The sequence below is a fragment of the Nerophis ophidion genome, linkage group LG28 (assembly GCF_033978795.1).
Source record: "Nerophis ophidion isolate RoL-2023_Sa linkage group LG28, RoL_Noph_v1.0, whole genome shotgun sequence".
NCBI lineage: Eukaryota > Metazoa > Chordata > Actinopteri > Syngnathiformes > Syngnathidae > Nerophis > Nerophis ophidion.
Window position 1 is genome coordinate 18,768,015 of NC_084638.1, and position 16,389 is coordinate 18,784,403.

The 16,389-nt window shown below is 39.1% G+C and overlaps 2 protein-coding genes across 4 annotated transcripts in view; one reads left to right on the top strand and one right to left on the bottom strand.

Annotated features, from left to right (window-relative positions):
- Positions 1 to 16,389, bottom strand: part of LOC133545393 (zinc finger protein 501-like) — a 399,721-nt gene that overhangs the window by 270,161 nt on the left and 113,171 nt on the right. The window lies entirely within an intron of this gene.
- Positions 1 to 16,389, top strand: part of LOC133545390 (gastrula zinc finger protein XlCGF57.1-like) — a 179,611-nt gene that overhangs the window by 6,514 nt on the left and 156,708 nt on the right. Inside the window, exons 3-4 of one of the 3 annotated variants that reach the window (XM_061890918.1) lie at positions 690 to 908; positions 11,134 to 12,255. The exons of 1 other annotated variant lie outside the window; for it this stretch is intronic. In XM_061890918.1, coding sequence (XP_061746902.1) covers positions 690 to 908; positions 11,134 to 11,210 — 296 coding nt within the window. In that variant the 3' untranslated portion in view covers positions 11,211 to 12,255. Of the gene's footprint in view, positions 1 to 689; positions 909 to 6,128; positions 7,555 to 11,133; positions 12,256 to 16,389 lie in introns of those variants that run through there. One more of the 3 variants, XM_061890917.1, reaches the window with a different exon arrangement.

Genomic DNA, 16,389 nt, shown 5'->3' on the forward strand with positions numbered 1-16,389 from the left:
ATCTAATTAAAGTAATAATAATAATAATAATAATTTCACTTCCTGATTCTGACTTACATGCAACAATAAGTGAAAGTAAACATTTATGTTCAATAACCAAAGTATTCAACACTTGAATTATTAAAAGAACACAAAGTTGACTGACTTTCCTTCAGCGTGTCGTAGATGGTCTCCAATTCCTAAAGAGGAATTTTTGATGGAGATACTCCATAAAACACCACATAGTAAAACATGTTTTTGGTAAAAGTTCCTTTTGGCCCAGTCAACAAAATGACCACAAAAATGTATTTTGCATAATGACAAAAACATACCATGAATGTTTTTTAAAGTGATTTTGGAATTAGGTGTTTTTTAGTTCCATGTTATTAAAGTTATGGTAATGACAATATCAATTTTTACACACTTTACATCAGTGAAGTTGAGAATGCTTCATCAGTGCTGCCTCGTACTTGTAAAAACTTTTCAAATTGCCCCTCGTGAAATTTCCAAGCCTTTTTTTGTACTCACTGTACCACCTTTTAATTAATTTTAGTAAACAAGTAGGTATTTCCCTTGTTTTCCATTAGTTGTTTTGCTACACACTTTTAACACAACACACGGAAGAACACAAATAATGTCATTGTGTTAACAGTATCAGTTCAAAACTATTTCTATTCTCTATTAATTTTATTTACTTATTTACCCAACAGATGTCCAGCAGCCCCCCAATATTAAAGAGGAAGTGGATGTTCCACAGTTCTCCCACATTAAAGAGGAAGAGGAGGAAGTGTGGATCACTCAGGAACGAGAGTGTCTTCTAGGACAGGAGGAGGCTGATCTCAGCAAGTTTCCACTGACTGTTGTCTCTGTGAAGACTGAAGAGCATGAAGACAAACCACCTGAGTCCTCACAGCTTCATCACAGTCCAAGTAAGCACAACATCCACATAATTTTATTCTCAGGGCATTGAATCCATCACCACGGGACTCTTCACTTTGTCTTAGAAGATGTTTGTCCTCTCATCCAAGTAGGCTTCATCACTTTATGCTCATAGACTTAAAGTCTTAAATCTAATCATTTGAATGTAGAGAGGAACTGCGCTTTTTTGGGAATTTTTCTATAGTTCACAATCATTAAAAAATACATGTTGGTGGGTATATAAAAAAAAAAAATCACATTCGAACTAGGCCTTTTATTAATATCTCAATATTTTTAGGCAATTTTTACGATACACGATACATATATCTGCATATTTTGCTTTAGCCTTGAATGAACACTTGATGATATAATCACAGCAGTATGATGATTCTATGTGTCTACATTAAAACATTCTTCTTTATACTGCATTAATATATGCTCCTTTTAAACTTTCATGCAAAGAGGGAAACCACAACTAAGTCAATTTACTAAAACTGTATTTATTAAACAGTTATTAAATAGTGGCACAAACATTTATGTCATTTCCAAACAGAAAGTGCAAGATCGTCAGAGACATTGTAAAACAAGTTATTAGTGCACTTTTGTGCATGATGTCACTAAGATGACATATCAAAACAACACTAAATTAAAGTGCACTTTTTGTGGAGAACGCCACTACAATAGTTTAAAACAAATAAAGTGCACTTTTGTGCATGATGTCACACAAGATATTTCAATAAGTGTCAAATAAAAATGTGCTGCAAAAATAATAAATCAAATAGTGTATGTCCTTCGCTATGTGGTAGGTTACTGCGGACATTATCTCCTTCTGTTGTTGACTATTTTTTCATACGGTAATGATGTGGAAATGGTTGCTTGGGCATTTTGTGGGTGTGGCACCAACTGAGATGTTGACATGCAGAGTTTCAAGCATTCCTCATTCTCTAGCGGGTGACTTTTCAAATGATGCTACACATTAGCAGTGCTGCTACTGTTTGTAGCAACACTTTTGCCGCATACTTGACATACTACGGTTGTCCGTTCAACATCTTCCCGCTTAAAGCCAAACCACCGGCAGACGATTGACCCTGTGCCGTTTTTCTTGGGAATAATTATTCCTTCATTTGTTACCAGATTAGCACCTTCTTTCTCTCGTATTACCACTAGCACCACTCCGATAGCACCACAGCTAGCGTTACCATGCCGCTACCTGTCTGCTCTGCGAGTGCGTATGTTGTTGCACGCGCGACAGTATGTGACGTATGTAAGAAGGTGCGCTTGTTTTATGTCTCTGTGAGAAGGAGAGACAGGAAAGAGTGAGAAGAGGATGTAGTGTAATGTCTGCAGCTAAAAGCAACTGCGTGAGGACTTATACTCCAATACTAACAATATAGTCATTTTCTATATCATACAGAGACAAACCCACAATATATCGAGTATATTCCATATATCGCCCAGCCCTAATTCTAACTCATAAATAGTGTTCCTCTCTAATCATCCAAAAAAGGCCAACAATATTCCATTTGCATTTCGTGGCTTGAATATCGACGAAGTATTAGTTGAGTTGAGTTTGAGTTTATTTTGAACATGCAAGCATACAACATGATGCATCACAATTTCCATTTTGTCTTTTCAACATGTTGGAAAAGGAGTAGGAAGAAGCAGAGCATTTTTAGTCCTACCCCTTTTCTTTTACATAACAGGTGCTAAAAATGTTGTTCACTTCCAGTTCTCAATTCATTCACATTTTACTCTATAAGTAATCACAATAAAAATAAATAAATAATACTTGGTGAAGTAAGTTACATTTCATATAGTGAGATGAGTAAGATTATCTTGAAAATGAACAGATGAATGGATGAAATAAATTCAGAATATTTATTATCATGGTTCTTCTTCTTTCTACTTTGTAAACATGTTAAGTTTGAAGAGTTTCTCAAAGTGGATCATATTAGTACATTGTTTGATTGCTTTGCTTAATCCATTCCATCATTTAATTCCACATCCTGATATACTAAAGGTCTGAAGTTTTTTACGTGCATACAAATGTTTTAAATTACATTTTTCTCTAAGATTATTATTCTCCTCTTTTTTTGAGAAGAATTGTTGTGTAATCTTGGCTAGCAGGTTATAGTTTGCTTTGTGTATAATTTTAGCTGTTTGCAAATTCACGATGTCGTGGAATTTCAGTATTTTTGATTGAATAGATAAAGGGTTTGAATGTTCTCTATATCCAACATTATGTATTGTTCTAATTGATCTTTTTTGTAAGACAGTTAATGAATGAAGTGTACTTTTGTAGTTATTTCCCCATTTTTCTGCACAATAAGTTAAATATGTAACACAAGTGAGCAGTAGAGAATATGAAGTGATTTTTGGTCCAGAACATATTTTGCTTTATTCACTATTGACGTGCTTCTAGCTACTTTATGTTGAATATTTTTTATATGAGATTTCCAGTTCATTTTATCATCAATCATTATACCTACAAATTTGGTTTCATTTACTCTTTCAATTTCTATTCTGTCTATTTGTATTTGTGTTTGACTTTCCCGTCTACTGTTACCAAATGGCAACACTAAATTGGCCCTAGTGTGTGAATGTGAGTGTGAATGTTGTCTGTCTATCTGTGTTGGCCCTGCGATGAGGTGGCGACTTGTCCAGGGTGTACCCCGCATTCCGCCCGATTGTAGCTGAGATAAGCGCCTGCGCCCCCCGTGACCCCAAAAGGGAATAAGCGGTAGAAAATGGATGGATGGATGTTACCAAATAGGATTATTTTAGTTTTACTGAGATTCAACGATAGTCGGTTTTTGTCAAACCATCTTTTTAATTTGTTCATTTCTTTTGTTATTTATTTGTATTATCTTCTGTGTGTTCTCTCGTAAACAAAACACAGTGGTATCATCCGCAAATAATATTTAATATTACATCCTTTGTAACTTTACAAATGTCATTTATATAAAATTGTGGTCCTAATATTGATCCCTGAGGTACACCACAGGATATATTTAGTGTTGTAGAAGTGTGTTCGCCTAGCTTCACGTATTGTTTCCTGTTGGTTAAATAACTTCTAATCCAGTTTAAGACCAAAACTCTTATGCCATACTGTTTTAGTTTTTTGATTGAAATATTGTGATTCATTGTGTCAAATGCTTTAGTTAGATCCATAAACACTGCTGCCGCACAGTTTTTTACTATCTATTGCATTTATAATTTCTTCTGTCATTTCTATTACAGCCATCAAAGTTAAAATATTAGGTGTGTATCCATATTGGTTCTCATTTAATATTCTATGTTGGTTTGTAAAACTATTTAATCTGTTGTTGGACAGTTTTTAAATGATTTTAGAAAATTGTGGAAGTAAAGAAACAGGTTTATAATTTGTAAATTGGTGTTTGTCTCCAGTCTTATAAATTGGTGCAACTTTAGCTATTTTCATTTTTTGGGGGCAATTTACCTGTTTGAGATGATAGGTTACTAATATACATGTATGGTCCTGAGATCTCTTCAATAACCTGTTTTTTCGTTTCCATATCAATTTCATTACAATCAGTTGAAGTCTTAGATTTTTTTTTTTTTTTTTCACGATTATAACTATTTCCGCCTATGTCACATTACTGAGGAACATGGAGTTGGGATTTCGCTCTATGGTTTCATTATAGTCCTCAGTTAAAACTGGGTCTGGAATCCATCCATTTTCTACCGCTTATTCCCTTTGGGGTTACGGGGGGCGCTAGTGCCTGGGTCTGGAATCCTTTCTTCCAATTTTGGTCCAATATTTACAAAGTAATTATTGAAGCTTTCAACTACTTCATTTATGTTGTCATGATTTTTGTTTTCGTCTAAGAAGTATTGGGGGTAATTCCTCTTTCTGCCAAAGCAAATATAAGCTTTGGCTTCAGCCTATTCCTTTTTCCGTCTTTCTTTTTCTTTTCTTTGTGTGTGTATGATTGTTAAATATGTATAATCTCTACTGTTAAACTGATCACAGAAAATGGTTGATGGTTGATTATATGACGTAGATAAACTTATTTCATTAAAAAAAAAAACATATGGGACGCGGGTTGTCTTACGTCAGCACCGGAAGTGGTAAAATCAGCTGCTCACTTTGTGGGTTTTTTAGGGATGAATAGAGAAGTCCTTCTTAAGCTGCTGTCTTGTTTTATCATATATGGCTGCCTTTGCACCTGTCAACGTTCACTTTTGTATGCACATTAAAGGCCTACTGAAATTAGATTTTGTTATTTAAACGGGGATAACAGGTCCATTCTATGTGTCATACTTGATCATTTCACGATATTGCCATATTTTTATTGAAAGGATTTAGTAGAGAACATCGACGATAAAGTTCGCAAATTTTGGTCGCTAATAAAAAGCCTTGCCAGTACCAGAAGTAGCAGACTATGTGCGTGTGACGTCACGGGTTGTAGGGCTCCTCACAACCTCACATTGTTTACAAGCATGGCCACCAGCTGCGAGAGCGATTCGGACTGAAAAAGTGAAGATTTCCCCATTAATTTGAGCGAGGATGAAAGATTAGTGGATGAGGAAAGTGAGAGTGAAGGACTAGGAAAAAAAAAGACGAGGGCAGTGGGAGCGATTCAGATGTTATTAGACACATTTCCTAGGATAATTATGGAAAATCCCTCATCTGCTTATTGTGTTACTAGTGTTTTAGTGAGATTATATGGTCGTACTTGAAAGTCGGAGGGGTGTGGCCACGGGTGTGGTGGCCGCCAGTGTCTCTGTGGGAAGCCACGTTTCTCGACGAGGCAAGGCAGCCGGGCTGAGATTTTTTTCCCCCCTCCTCCACGGTGTAAGCATCCGACGGTCGGGGGCTGCCGGTGGGAGGAGGCAAGAGAGTCCGCTGCTGCAGGAAGAACGACACAAACTCTCCGCTCATGTGTACGGTAAGAACCGACTTATTGCCACCATTTTCCCACCGAAACCTGCCGGTTGACATGTGCTAGGGAACCATGTTCGCTTGACCGCTCTGTTCCATAGTAAAGCTTCACATTCAGCTTTCGAAATGCTGTTAAATGTAGCTTTGATGTGGCAAGCTACTTTTGCAGTGTAGCGTGTAGTGTAGCTTGCTACAATTCTCTGAGAATAGCTTAGCTTCATTTAATGGAGAGTAGCTTGTCTATTTGGCCTAGATCACATGTGAATAGTTTGAATACTGCAAACTTCAATACAGTAACACCTCATTTGTGTTTTATGTTCTGCAGATGTCCAGCAGGTGTCAGCAGAGAGTCATGAAGAGATTCCCTCCAAGCAGCAGGAGTGGAGCGCCAGTGTGGGACAGAAGGAGCTTCAGGCCCCCTACCACATTAAAGAGGAAGAGGAGAAACTGTGGGAGCAGCTTCAAAGGTTGGAGGAGGCTAATGATGAAGATGAAGCTCAGTCCTTAGGGCTTCATCACAGTCAAAGTGAAGAAAACAGAGGGGCGGAGCTTGTAAGTCAACACATCACAGAAGCTGATGGAGAACATTGTGAAGATATAAAGTCAGAACCAGACAGCATATTTGCTCCACTGTCAGACATGGACCACATGATGTCAGACTCTTCTGATCACAGTGACCACATCCAAAAACCTTTGGAGAGTAAAAATGACTCTAAAGGTGATACGAGACATCACAATAACAACAAACACTTTGACTGCTCTGAATGTGGGAAATCATTTAGACGGAAGAGTAATTTTAGAGAACACATGAGAACACATACTGGAGAGAAACCTTTTACTTGCTCTGTTTGTAAGAAAAGTTTCTCCATAAAGCGTAACATGACCACACACATGAGAACACACACTGGAGAGAAACCTTTCACTTGCCCTGTTTGTAAGAAGAGTTTCTCCATAAAGCAACACATGACCACACACATGAAAACACACATTGGAGAGAAACCTTTTACTTGCTCTGTTTGTAAGAAGAGTTTTTCCACAAAGTATCACATGACCCCACACATGAGAACACACACTGGAGAGAAACCTTTTAGTTGCTCTGTTTGTAAGAAGAGTTTCTCCACAAAGTATCACATGACCACACACATGAGAACCCACACTGGCGAGAAACCTTTTACTTGCTCTGTTTGTAAGACGAGTTTCGCCACAAAGTATCACATGATCACACACATGAGCACACACACTGGAGAGAAACCTTTTACTTGCTCAGCGTGTGCTAAAAGATTCAACACGAAGAATGAAATGATATCACACATGAGAACACACACTGGAGAGAAAACCGTTTAGTTGCACTGTGTGTGATAAAACATTCAAGTATAAGAATCAGGTCAGTAAACACAAGTGTGTAACAGTCATGGAAGCTGCAGGGATTTAAAAACATTTAAACAGTGATTGTGCTAAATGTACTTTAAAAACACAGCATGTTTTAATATGAATGTATATTTGATGTTGTATGTAGTGCTTCTCATCTTCTACTGTTATATGTTCTCATGGAATTACTTTTTAAGTTGTGTGCATTTATTAAATATTATATATGTAGCTACTATTTTATTCTATTTTCTCGTTGTTTACAGACAGGACATCTTATTTAAATTTGCTTTTCTTTTGGGTCTTATAAATTCATAAATTTTTTCGATTGTATTTTTTTGATGTTATTCAATTGAAAGAATGAATAAATAAAATTGTTAACAAAACGTGGACTCTGGTAGATGAGCAGCATTATTACATCATGGATGTTAACTACTGCAAAACATCAAAAAAGAAGAAAAAGGCTGAAGTTAGCAACACATCACTGAACTTTAGAGCCATCGTGAGGGGAGTTGGTTGATTTTATTGCTGCATTCGTACTTATTTCACCTCACATTTTCACTTTTAATCTTGAAGTCTTTTTCAAATATATTGTTGTGGGTTTCTAAGATTGATGTTTCTGATGTGTGTGTAGTCTGTGGAAAGGTTTGTTGTCCCTTGTAGATCCATTTGTTCATTTGCACAGATACATCATCAGCAGATAAACCGTGTGGACAACTAACATGATAGAAGAACAAATGAGCTGCACAAAATTTCAAGTCTTTCGACTTTCATGATCATAAATGCTATGAGTTAGAAAATAACATTGACCCAGATAGTCACTTCTATCAGGACTCTAATTTAGACTGAGTATTATACTGAAGAACAGTTTAATTCAAATGTTAAAATGGAAGGCTTTTCAGTGATTCATTTTAACAGCAGGAGTCTTTACAGTAACTTTTCCAAAATTAATGAGTTTCTTGAACAAATACAGCAAAGGTTTACCATAATAGCAATTTCAGATACTTGGTTGAATGATAGTAAGGAATTACTGGATGGTTTAAAGGGATATGAAATGTTTTGGCAAAACAGGATGAACAAAAGGGGAGGAGGTGTTGTATTGTTTGTGATGTCCTCTCTCAAATGGAATCTGATTGCTGACATGACAACTGCTGTTGACAATCTGATGGAATGGTAACTATTGAAATCAGTGTTGAAAGATCCAAAAACATATTACTTAGTTGTATTTATAGAACTCCTGGAACATGCATTGATCAATGTAATAAGAAAATGTTTGAGTTATATGAAAGACATAATGATAAGGTGATCTTGATTTGTGGAGATTTCAACATTGATTTGATGAAATGTATTGATCACATGAAAACCACTGATTTTGTTAATTTTATGTATAACTTGAGTTTCTTTCCTCTAATTGTAAAACCTATGAGAATAACAAAGGACAGCTTAACACTAATTAACAATATTTTTATAAATGTATTTGATGGGAAGAGAAAAAGTGGACTCTTAGTGACTGATGTAAGTGATCACTTGCCTGTTTTTACAGTGATCCAAATGAACAACAAGCGAAACTTACAAACAAAAAGACGAATAAATAATTTTAATAGAATAAAATCACCAGAAGCAGTTAAGGCATTCAAGGCTGATCTTTTAAATCAAGATTGGCAAAATGTTTTTGTGGAGGATACTAATGAAGCATACAATACATTCCTGGATATATTTCTGACACTTTATGACCATCATTGTCCATCGAAAGAATATAAGCAAACTACTAAAAGGAGGGAAAAAACATGAATAACAAAAGGTTTAGTAAAAGCCTGTAAAAAAAAATAAATAATAAGCTTTACAAGGAATTTATTAAGAATCGAACAAAGGAAAATGAGGACAAAAATAAAAAGTATAAAAACAGATTGACATGTATCGTGAGGCTGCAACAAAAAAAATACTATGAACAATTGCTGCATAAACATAAAAATAATATCATTGAAACCTGGCATGTGCTTCATACTATGATTAAAAAATCTAGCAAACAGGATTTTACAGCATATCTGGTAAAAGATGACAACTCAATTATTGAAAATATAGAAGAAATAGCTAAGGAATTCAATAAGTTTTCTGTGAATGTTGGCCCAAATTTGGCAAAAAATATAAATTTTAATATGAAGGATGAGAAAAAGTTAAAGCATGAATCTGACATAAAAAATGCAATGTTTCTTGGGGGAGTTTGTGAAAGTGATGTGTTGAAGTGGTCAGAAAGTTTAAAAACAAAAAAATCTGTCGATGGTAACAACGTGGATATGTCATGGATTGTGTCCTGAAGCTGTCTACTTATATATGCAATACATCTTTATCAACTGGAATTTTTCCTGACAAAATGAAAATCGCAAAAGTTCTTCCAATTTATAAAAATGGTGATAAACATATGGTCTCAAATTACAGACCTGTGTCCTTACTACCTCAATTTGCAAAAGTTATTGAGAAATTATTTGTATATAGACTTGATAAGTTCATTGACAAACATGAGCTACTGAATGAGCATCAGTATGGCTTCAGGAGTAATCGATCTACATCTCTAGCAGTGATGAACTTTGTAGAAAACATAGCTACAGCAATAGAAAAAAAGCAACACACCCTTGGAGTATTTATTGACTTCTGTAAAGCTTTTGACATTCTGCAAAAATGGGAAAACTATGGCATACGAGGTGTTTCACAACAGTGGTTAAGTAGTTATTTAAGTAACAGATCTCAATATGTGGAAATGATTAAGACTAAATCACAGCCAAGAAGAGCAACTTGTGGAGTTCCACAAGGCTCGGTATTGGGACCTAAATTATTTATACTTTATTTAAATGATATGTGTTCAGTATCTAATACATTGAAATGTATTATTTTTGCAGATGATACACATGTATATTGTTCAGGAGAAGACCTGAAGGAAGTGTTGAGGATAATCAAAGTTGAGTTGACTCAGCTAAAAAAATTATTTGCTATCAATGAGTTATCATTAAATGATAAGAAAAGTAAATGTATGGTGTTTAGTGGTGCAAAGACAAATTGTGAAGCAAAATTTAAATTAAATCAAGTGGAAATTGATAGAGTATATGAAAGTAAATTAGGGAATAATAATTGATCATAAATGATGTTGAAAACCGCATATTGAATATATAAAGGGAAACTTAATTAAATTCATTGCAATTCTTTATAAAGTAAGACACATGCTGAATAAGACATGTTTGTATATTTTTGTATTATTCTTACATTTTTCCTTATCCAACATATTGTGTTGAAGTTTGGGGAAATGTTTAAAAAACAAATATAGACCAAATAATTCAACTTCAAAAAAGGGTCATTGGAATAATACACAAAGCCTGCTACTATAGACATAGCAATGCATTATTTATAAGTTTTAATGTGGTAAAATTTTCAGAAATTGTGTTTTTAAAAACCTTGGAAATTATATTTTTGAGTAAAGAACTACAGCCTTCAAGCTTGTATTCTTAGGTTTTTTCAATTAAGAGGAGAAAACTATTTTTTTACGGGGATACTGATTTTTGAAATAGGTTAAGTAAGAAGGAATATAAAATGTAAATGTATTTCAGTTTTAGGAGTTAAATGGTGGAACACACTCAGTGATGAGTTGAAGACATGTAGTTCTCTCGCTGGGTCCATTTCTACACTCTCCGTTACATTAACATTGATATTATACATGTGGGCCAATAGATAGAAATGCTGTTAAATGTAGCTTTGATGTGGCAAGCTACTTTTGCATTGTAGCTTGTAGTGTAACTTGCTACAATTCTCGGAGGATAGCTTAGCTACATTTAATTGAGAGTAACTTGTAGCTTTACTCACTACATTTTACGGGTTGCTTGCCCATCACTGTCTATTTGGCCTAGCTCACATGTGAATAGTTTGAATACTGCAAACTACAATACAGTAACACCTCATTTGTGTTTTATGTTCTGCAGACGTCCAGCAGGTGTCAGCAGAGATTCAGGAAGGGATTCCCTCCAAGCAGCAGGAGTGGAGATCCAGTGTGGGATAGAAGGAGCTACAGGCCCCCTCCCACATTAAAGAGGAAGAGGAGAAACTGTGGGAGCAGCTTCAAAGGTTGGAGGAGGCTGATGATGAAGATGAAGCTCAGTCCTTACAGCTTCATCACAGTCAAAGTGAGGAGAACAGAGGGGCGGAGCTTGTAAGTCAACACATCACAGAAGCTGATGGAGAGCATTGTGAAGATATAAAGTCAGAACCAGACAGCATCTTTGCTCCACTGTCAGACATGGACCACATGATGTCAGACTCTTCTGATCACAGTGACCACATCCAAAAACCTTTGGAGAGTAAAAATAACTCTAAAGGTAGTACGAGACATCACACTAACAAGAAACACTTTGACTGCTCTGAATGTGGGAAATCATTTAGACGAAAGACAAATTTTAGAGAACACATGAGAATACATACTGGAGAGAAACCTTTTACTTCCTCGGTTTGTCAGAAGAGTTTCTCCAGAAAGCTTGACATGACCAAACACATGAGAACATACACTGGGGAGAAACCTTTTGCTTGCTCAGATTGTGCTAAACGATTCAACACAAAGTATGAAATTATGTTACACATGAGAATACATACTGGAGAGAAACCTTTTACTAGAGTTTCTCCAGAAATAATCACATGACCACACACATGAGATCACACAATAGGAGAGAAACCATTTTGTTGCACTGTGTGTGCTAAAACTTTCAGGTTCAAGCAACAGGTCAGTAAACACAAGTGTGTAACAGTCATGGAAGCTGCAGGGATTTAAAAACACTCAAAGGCCTACTGAAACCCACTACTACCGACCACACAGTCTGATAGTTTATACGTCAATGATAAAATATTAACATTGCAACACATGCTAATACGGCCTTTTTAGTTTACTAAATTGCAATTTAAATTTCCCGTTAAGTGTCGTGTGACGCGTATGATTACGCGTGTGTTTGACGTCTCGGGTTGTAGCGGACATTTTTTTCCAGCCCGATCCAAGCTATAAGTAGTCTGCTTTAATCGCATGATTACACAGTATTCTGGACATCTGTGTTGCTGAATCTTTTGCAGTTTGTTCAATTAATAATGGAGAAGTCAAAGTAGAACGAAGGAGGTGGGAAGCTTTTAGCCTTTAGCCACACAAACACAGCAGGTGTTTCCTTGTTTAAAATTCCCGAAGGTGAAGCTTTACTATGGAACAGAGTGGTCAAGCGACCACATGTCAACTGGCAGTTTTCGGTGAGAAAATTGTGGTAATAAGTTGGGTCTTACCGGAGACATCAGCGGTGCTTCCGTCCTGCTGCAGCTGCGTGACTTCCCTCAGAGACACACGCGGTCAACACACCTATGGCCACACCCTTCCGACTTTCAGGTACTCTTTAATCTCACTAAAACACTAGCAACACAATAGGCAGATAAGGGATTTTCCAGAATTATCATAGTAAATGTGTCTAATAACATCTGAATCGATTCCTACTCCAAACGCCTTTTTTTTAAACTTTTTTTTTTTTTTTCTCTAGTCCTTCACTCTAAATTTCTTCATCCATGAATCTTTCATCCTCGCTCAAATTAATGGGGAAATTGTCGCTTTCTCGGTCCGAATAGCTCTTGCTGCTGGTGGCTATGATTATAAACAATGTGAGGATGTGAGGAGCCCTACAACCCGTGACGTCACGCGCACATCGTCTGCTACTTCCGGTAAAGGCAAGGCGTTTTTATTAGCGACCAAAAGTTGCGAACTTTATCGTCGATGTTCTCTACTAAATCCTCTTAGCAAAAATATGGCAATATCGTGAAATGATTAAGTATGACACAGAATGGGCCTGCTATCCCCGTTTGAATAAGAAAATGTCATTTCAGTAGGCCTTTAAACAGTGATTGTGCTAAATGTACTTTGAAAACACAGCATGTTTAATAAGAATGTATATTTGATGTTGTATGTAGTGCTTCTCATCTTCTAGTGTTATATGTTGTCCTGTGTTGTGATCCGGTTTCCGATCACACATGTAGTTTGCTTAAGTCCTTTTGTGTTCCCCTACTATGTTCGGATCATGTTTTGGACTCTGCCGGTCCCTTTGCTAGCGCACTTCCTTGTTTGCATTCATCACCATGACAACTTAATTTGTTCCTCCTGCACGCTCCGTCCACACACCGGTTTGTTATTACGTTCTCTGTATTTAAGCCCACCTGTCACCTTAGTTCAGCCTGGCTGTTTCGTTTGCTCACGCAACAAGTTACAATTGTTATTCCTCATTGCTTCACTCTGCTAAGTTTTAGCTTAGCTTTCCGCGCGCTCGGCTCGCGCTGCTAACGGACTTTTGAACTCTAACCTTGTTACAAGTAGCATTTGGCTTTCCGTGCGGTAGCACAACTTTTCTTTTCCTTTGTCAAGTGTTTTGTTGTGTTTTATTATAAAATCTTGTTCCTACCTCCACTCCTGCTTGCTCCCGTAATGCAATGCGCAATGCGCCCACCAAATCATAACAGGAAACAGCCAGCATCACGTCGCCTCGCCGAAGACCTCCCGGAGCTCCGACCCCACCAATCTTCTTATCCGGCCATGTATCCCACCGCTCCAACCCAGGACTCTTCTCTACGGGTTGGTACTTTGTTCAGTTCTCCCGTTCCCAGTCACCATTTTGTTAGTCCCATTAGCATCCCACCAGCTTCCGCCTTCCCTGTCACTCCGTTCACGCCCCCTATGACGTCACTGTTAACGCCTTAGTGGATTCCTCTGCACATTTTTTTGACCGAGGAGTTTTTTGATAATGAACTCTCTCACATTCCACCCAAGGACCTAGTTTTATTTAAGAAAATTTTCAAGGACAATTATTCCACTCCTAAACCCAGTCACACACCTAAAAATGACTTTAATTCCAAGATTAATTATTATCAGGACATTTTTCGCCACTATGACTCTAGTCTGTGTTCAACCCCACACCTGCTTCCCCGCCTCTCAAGTCGTGTTCCCCGCCTAAATCCGTGCCTTTTTCCTCATTTAGTGAGGATTTTGAACATTTTAGAGGGGAGGATCTTGCCCTCCTCCAATCTTCCCACCACCCACCCTTACGGTCAGCCTCTATCCGACGGGACCCCGTCTGGAATCCGGGTCTTGAGGGGAGGGTTAGTATTAGCTGCATACTACTAAGCCACCTCGACATCCGGTCCAGCTTCTTCCACCATTCTTTCAGCACATCAAGCTTCTACCCATTAGACCTCCTCCACCAGAGTTTCCCCCGGTTAAGCCTGCACTTCCCTCTAGACCTCCTTCACCTGTCTTTCCACCTACTAAGCCTCCTAGACCTCCACCACCGGTGTTTACCCCTGTTAAACCTGTTAAGCCACCTAGACCTCCTCCACCGGTGTTTTCTCCTATTAAGCCTCCTAGACCTTCTCCACCTGTTGTCTGTCTTAATTCTAGTTCCATTCCTTCTTCTTCCCAGAGTTCAAGTCCTAGCCTTCCTTCTAGCCATAATTCTAGTCCTACTCGTAGACCCACTTGTAGACTGATTCGAAGTCCAAGTCCCGGTCCGAGTTTTCCTGCTTCTCGTAGTCCCAATTGTAATCCTAGACCCACTTGTTGACTGAATGGTAGTCCAAGTCCCGGTCCTAGTTCTGTACGTTCTTGTAGTCTCTATAGTAGTCCTAATTCCCCTCGTGGTCCTAGTACCCATCGTAACCCTAGTCCTTGCCCAAGCTCTTGTCCGAGCCCCAGTTTGACTGTAAGTCCTAGTCTTTGTCCAAGTCCTTGCCCGAGCACCGGTATGACTGAAAGTCCTGGTCCTTTCCCAAGTCCTTGTAAATGCACTAGTGTGATTGTAAGTCCTGGTCCTTGCCCAAGCCCTAGTGTTAGTCTCTTCCCTCTTCGTAGTAGTTGCCCTTGTTTCAGACTTTCCCCTAGTTCCCCTCGGCAGGCCCCTGTGCCTGCTCCTCGGCTGAAGCCGACTCCAGCTCCTCGGCTGAAGCCGGCCTCTGCACCTGATCCTTTGCCGGCCTCTGCACCTGATCGTTTGCCGGCCTCTGCACCTGATCCTTTGCCGGCCTCTGCACCTGATCCTCTACCGGCCTCTGCACCTGATCCTCTGCCGGCCTCTGCTCCTGCTCCCCTGCCGGCATTCGCACCAGCATCAGTGCCTGCTTTGGCTGCAGACCCCGCGCCTTCGTCTGCTGCTGCCAAGCCGAGTCCTCCTCCACGTCGGCAACGGGTGTGGCCGTACCCCGGGCGTCCGCCTCAGCAGGCGCGTCCACCTCCACTCCGGCCACGGGTGTGGCCGTACCACGGGCGTCCCCCTCAACGGGTGCGTCCACCTCCACAACGGCCACGGCTGTGGCCCTACCCCGGGCGTCCTCTTCGTGGGACACGCCCGGGTCTTCGTCAGCCACTAAGGTGGCCTCTGCGGGTGCGCCCGCCTGGACTGTTGTGGCAGCGACGTTCCACCCGCCGCTGCCACCTAGCGTGTCCTCGGTGCATTCGGGGACACAGGACTTGCCGATCCTCCACCGGGTCCTCCCTCCGCCCTCTCGTTGTGGGAGGGGGATTCTCTGTACATTTTTTTGGGGGGGGGCATCTGGGATCTGCCCCTTAAAGGAGGGGTAATGTTGTGATCCGGTTTCCGGATCACACATGTAGTTTGCTCAAGTCCTTTTGTATTCCCCTACTATGTTCTGATCATGTTTTGGACTCTGCCAATCCCTTTTGCTAGCGCACTTCCTTGTTTACATTCATCACCATGACAACTTAATTTGTTCCTCCTGCACGCTCCGTCCACACACCGGTTTGTTATTACGTTCTCTGTATTTAAGCCCACCTGTTACCTTAGTTCAGCCTGGCTGTTTCGTTTGCTCACGCAACAAGTTACAATTGTTATTCCTCATTGCTTCACTCTGCTAAGTTTTAGCTTAGCTTTCCGCGCGCTCGGCTCGCGCTGCTAACGGACTTTTGAACTCTACTCTTGTTACAAGTAGCATTTGGCTTTCCGTGCGGTGACACGACTTTTATTTTCCTTTGTCAAGTGTTTTGTTGTGTTTTATTATTAAATCTGGTTCCTACCCCCACTCCTGCTTGCTCTCGTCTTTGGCATCTTGGGGCCCACACCTCCGCGCATCGCAATGCGCCCACCAAATCATAACAGTCCTCCCTTTACTTTTTTAAGTTGTGGGCATTTATTGAATATTATATATGTAGCTACTATTTT